The 3730-nt window shown below is 39.1% G+C and overlaps 1 protein-coding gene across 1 annotated transcript in view; it reads right to left on the bottom strand.

The window, feature by feature from the left end:
- Positions 1-3411, bottom strand: part of LOC106816332 — a gene marked incomplete at its 3' end in the record, with an annotated part of 22136 nt that extends 18725 nt beyond the window's left edge. Inside the window, 4 exon segments of the mRNA XM_014820913.1 lie at positions 216-421; positions 1541-1613; positions 2546-2602; positions 3323-3411. Coding sequence (XP_014676399.1) covers positions 216-421; positions 1541-1613; positions 2546-2602; positions 3323-3385 — 399 coding nt within the window.
- Positions 3412-3730: the final 319 nt, after the last annotated feature.

The raw sequence follows: 3730 nt of genomic DNA on the forward strand, positions 1-3730 counted from the left end.
TATATATATATATATATATATATATATATATATATGTATATATGAAAGCAATTTCAAACGTTTCCATGCGTCAGGGCATTATAATTATATAGATGACTGAATTTAATTTGCTTCCATACGCTTTTCTATATTTTCTTGAATATTGTTACCATGAATGTTGTTACCACAATTAATATTGTTACTAATTGTTGAGAGTGATTTCTAAAAACTCTTGCCTTTCCGAAAGAAATCCACTCGGAGTGTGAGCGTATTTCCACAACAAACACAACCACGTGTTTAGAGGCGACTCCATCCTTGCTATGTTCGACGTTCCATTTGATGAATATCGTAGAGAGGGCACCACCGTCGCCGGAATCCGCCGTGTCCCGGCAGACGAGTTCCGGTGGCGTCTGTAACAACGAGCTGCGACTTTTCGCCGGCTCTGCACGAAGAAACGAAAACATAACCATAATATCTGGTGTTCCAAAATTGTTATCCCGCTACGTGCGGCTCTGCACGATTCAAATGTCCGACGTCGCACATTTCTGTTCCATAATTGCCGTCGCGTCGTGTTTTTTTTAATCCTTCCTCAACCACGACGTCGCCGTTTTCAAACAGAAGCTAAATAGCTTCGTTGCGATCAAGCACATATAGCGTGTTAGCCTACCCAAAGGCCACAGGCATTTAATAGTACTCTCACGCGCGCAGACGACACCGTGCGTACTTGCGTTCGTGTGCGTGTACGTGAATTGATATGAAAGCCAAGGAGCTGAAATAGTATGTATCAAGAGCGTATAAAGAAGGATACTTCTTAATACGCTCTTGATAGTATGTCATCGAGTCGTAAAACGTCATGTCATCGCGCAGCTGTTACGAAACGTGATAATCTGTTCAGTAATGAACGGTGCAGCCTGTAGGCTATATACTTCAATTAAGACGTGATTGAAATAGGCGAATTTCTTAGAAAGGCGATAGCTTATATTAAATCGAGGATTTCACGTGTTTTTATTAAACGTTTTTACATTTTCTCAACCGTTCTGATATTTCTCGGAGCCCCTGATTACGAGTATACCCAAAAAACCACCATGGATCACGTACATGACAAATTTGCAAGTATTAACCCCCGATTACGCTAAGATGATCATATATTAGTATCATATTCCTTCTTGATAATAATATAGGTGTGCGTTCCAAAGTAGCGGCGCGGCGGGGAAACATATGCGATGGGTGAAAACGTGTTCAGAATATAATGTTGCACGTTCTGCTACGCGTGGCCCGCAGGACATGGTTGTGTTATGAACTAATATAATATTATATTATATTTATATAATATTATATATATATATATATATATATTATATTACTGACACGTGCAGAACTTCATCGTTTTTTTCCGGTTCGTTATGATCGTACGCGTACAATAATCCAACCGTTATAGTGGAAACAATTCGCGCACATGATGCGCCTGAGTAGTTACTGTGAGAAAATACACGATTTTTCAATCAACACATATAATTCGCTCCAAATCTCTGCATCGGGAAAATTCAATAATTGCACTTACCCTGATGATCGGTGAAGCTCTCCCTGAGATCACTCAGTCGCATACAACTTTCCATACATGGCGCGGATTCGTTCTGCGTGAAAAATCAATGATGACGTCAAGATTGTTTTACCCTTATCCCCGTAATCCCCTTGTTACGTGGTAATCATACGGTTACGTAAAATCGTTGACACGTCACGTGTACATTGAATATAAGATATTCAAATTATTAACGAAATATGTCGCGTGAAGTGGGCGTTACTCCTGACAAAACACTGGCGTGTAACGCGTTTGTGACGTCATGCAATGATTTTCACGTTGTTTGTCACCGCTCCGTGACGAATTACTCCCGACACAGTAATGACATCAAATCCACATAATACCCGTGCCGACTGATAGGTGTCTGTCCCCGCAAGATTGCAATTAGTGCACCGTAATCCTACCAGTACTAGGAGAGATAAAAATTGCTGCATTCTATCTAGCCTAGACGAAACATACAAACTGGAAAATAATCGATAGTTAGGTGACCTAAACTCTTAACGTATTGTGTCTAATAGAAGTGATGAAGCAACAGTATGGCTATAGTGGCGATAGCATAAGATAATGTCATATTAATACAAAATTAGAAAAATAATCTCTTGATGACATATAGTTATGCCTAGCCCGACTGCATCACTTATAACCCGAATATATCACTTTGAGTGTGACTAGTATAGCTGTAACTATGGCTACTGTCAAAAGCTAATAATACCTACGTAATAAGTCAGAGGTACTATTAGCTTGTTATTATCAGGAGTGGATAATAGAGATTATTATCCACGCCTGTTATTATAGTGTCATATGCTTGTCCGTTTTCGTATATATTACACTACTGTATATACATGAAAGGTATATGTGAAAAAGAATAAAGAGCTTTTGAGCGCCGAAGCGCTGCAGGTAGTAACACGATATGCTTGACGATATTCGGCGCTTATGTATAGAGAGAGGGTCGTATAAAAAAGATATAAATCGAGTGATAAAACTTACGCATTTGTTTGAGCATTCTCGCACGGTCAGGACGTCCCAGTCACAAGGTCCAACACACTGTCACACATGGAAACCAAGCCACCACGGACATAGTTAACCTCACAGGGATTTAGTTACTGGAGCGTAATTTTTGACGGTTATTCTGACACTAGTAAATATTGTCTCGTTTTCTCTACGTATACACAGCAATGCGATTCGCCTTGTGCTTTTTATCTTGTTACAACTAGGCTTACGAAAGTGCTCTTCACTTACGGTGGTGCGAAAATAAAAAGCATGAACAAGAGACGCATATAACGAAAATGATACGATTTCAAACATGTGCTTGTTTTAACTGCTTATATAAGAGTCACTCTCGATCGTTACATACGATACAAAATTCAACCGTGATGTCTTTAGAATCTCCTTCTATCATCGCCGAATCGTAGCATAGCAGGGTAATTTATTTTCATCAGCAAATATAGTTGCTTTGATATTTCAGTAGCAATAAAGACTAAATTGTTGACATCCAATTTATTTTTCCAATTTTTTCCTGTAAATCAGAGGTTTCATAAACCGTGTTATGAAAATTGAAAAAAATGTTGAGGAACTCGGATAGCTATAAATATCGTCACCATATTGCGTTCGAATAAAGTCGGGAAGTGCGTTTTACTGTCGCGTACAGGCTGCTATACACTAGCTGTCACATGATGCGTGACCATAATTATTGTCCCCCGATAGGAAAATCCGCGTACGCCAGCTTTAGAACCTACAAAGCTGCTTGGAGACACGATTGCTTACCTGAAGTTGATTACATGTCGTGCTGTTGTCGGCGCTTCCCTCACAAGTGATCTCCAGTTCCATCTCCTCTGGTCCGTCAACGCCTGTGCTAAACTAATGATGAGAGAGACAACAAGAAATATTAAAGCAAGGCGATGACGCGTGTGAGCGTAAATTTATTTATATTAACTTGTAAAATATATAACGTTAATATAAAGGCGGTACATTGGTAAAAGATAATTATTATATCAACATGAGCTTGCAAGCTCCTCACCGTCAGTGCAATAAAAAAAATAGTTCCTAATTAAAAGTGTTAGTTAACAAGTAATAAGCGCAAAGCGTAACTTTGCGATCAACAGCAGTAACAACAACAACAACACGTTTAAACAGTATAATAGTGTACCATATCACGAGAGCTAATAAGTACAT

Source organism: Priapulus caudatus, unplaced genomic scaffold (genome assembly GCF_000485595.1).
Source record: "Priapulus caudatus unplaced genomic scaffold, Priapulus_caudatus-5.0.1 Scaffold1352, whole genome shotgun sequence".
In the NCBI taxonomy this organism is placed as follows: Eukaryota; Metazoa; Priapulida; class Priapulimorpha; order Priapulimorphida; family Priapulidae; genus Priapulus; species Priapulus caudatus.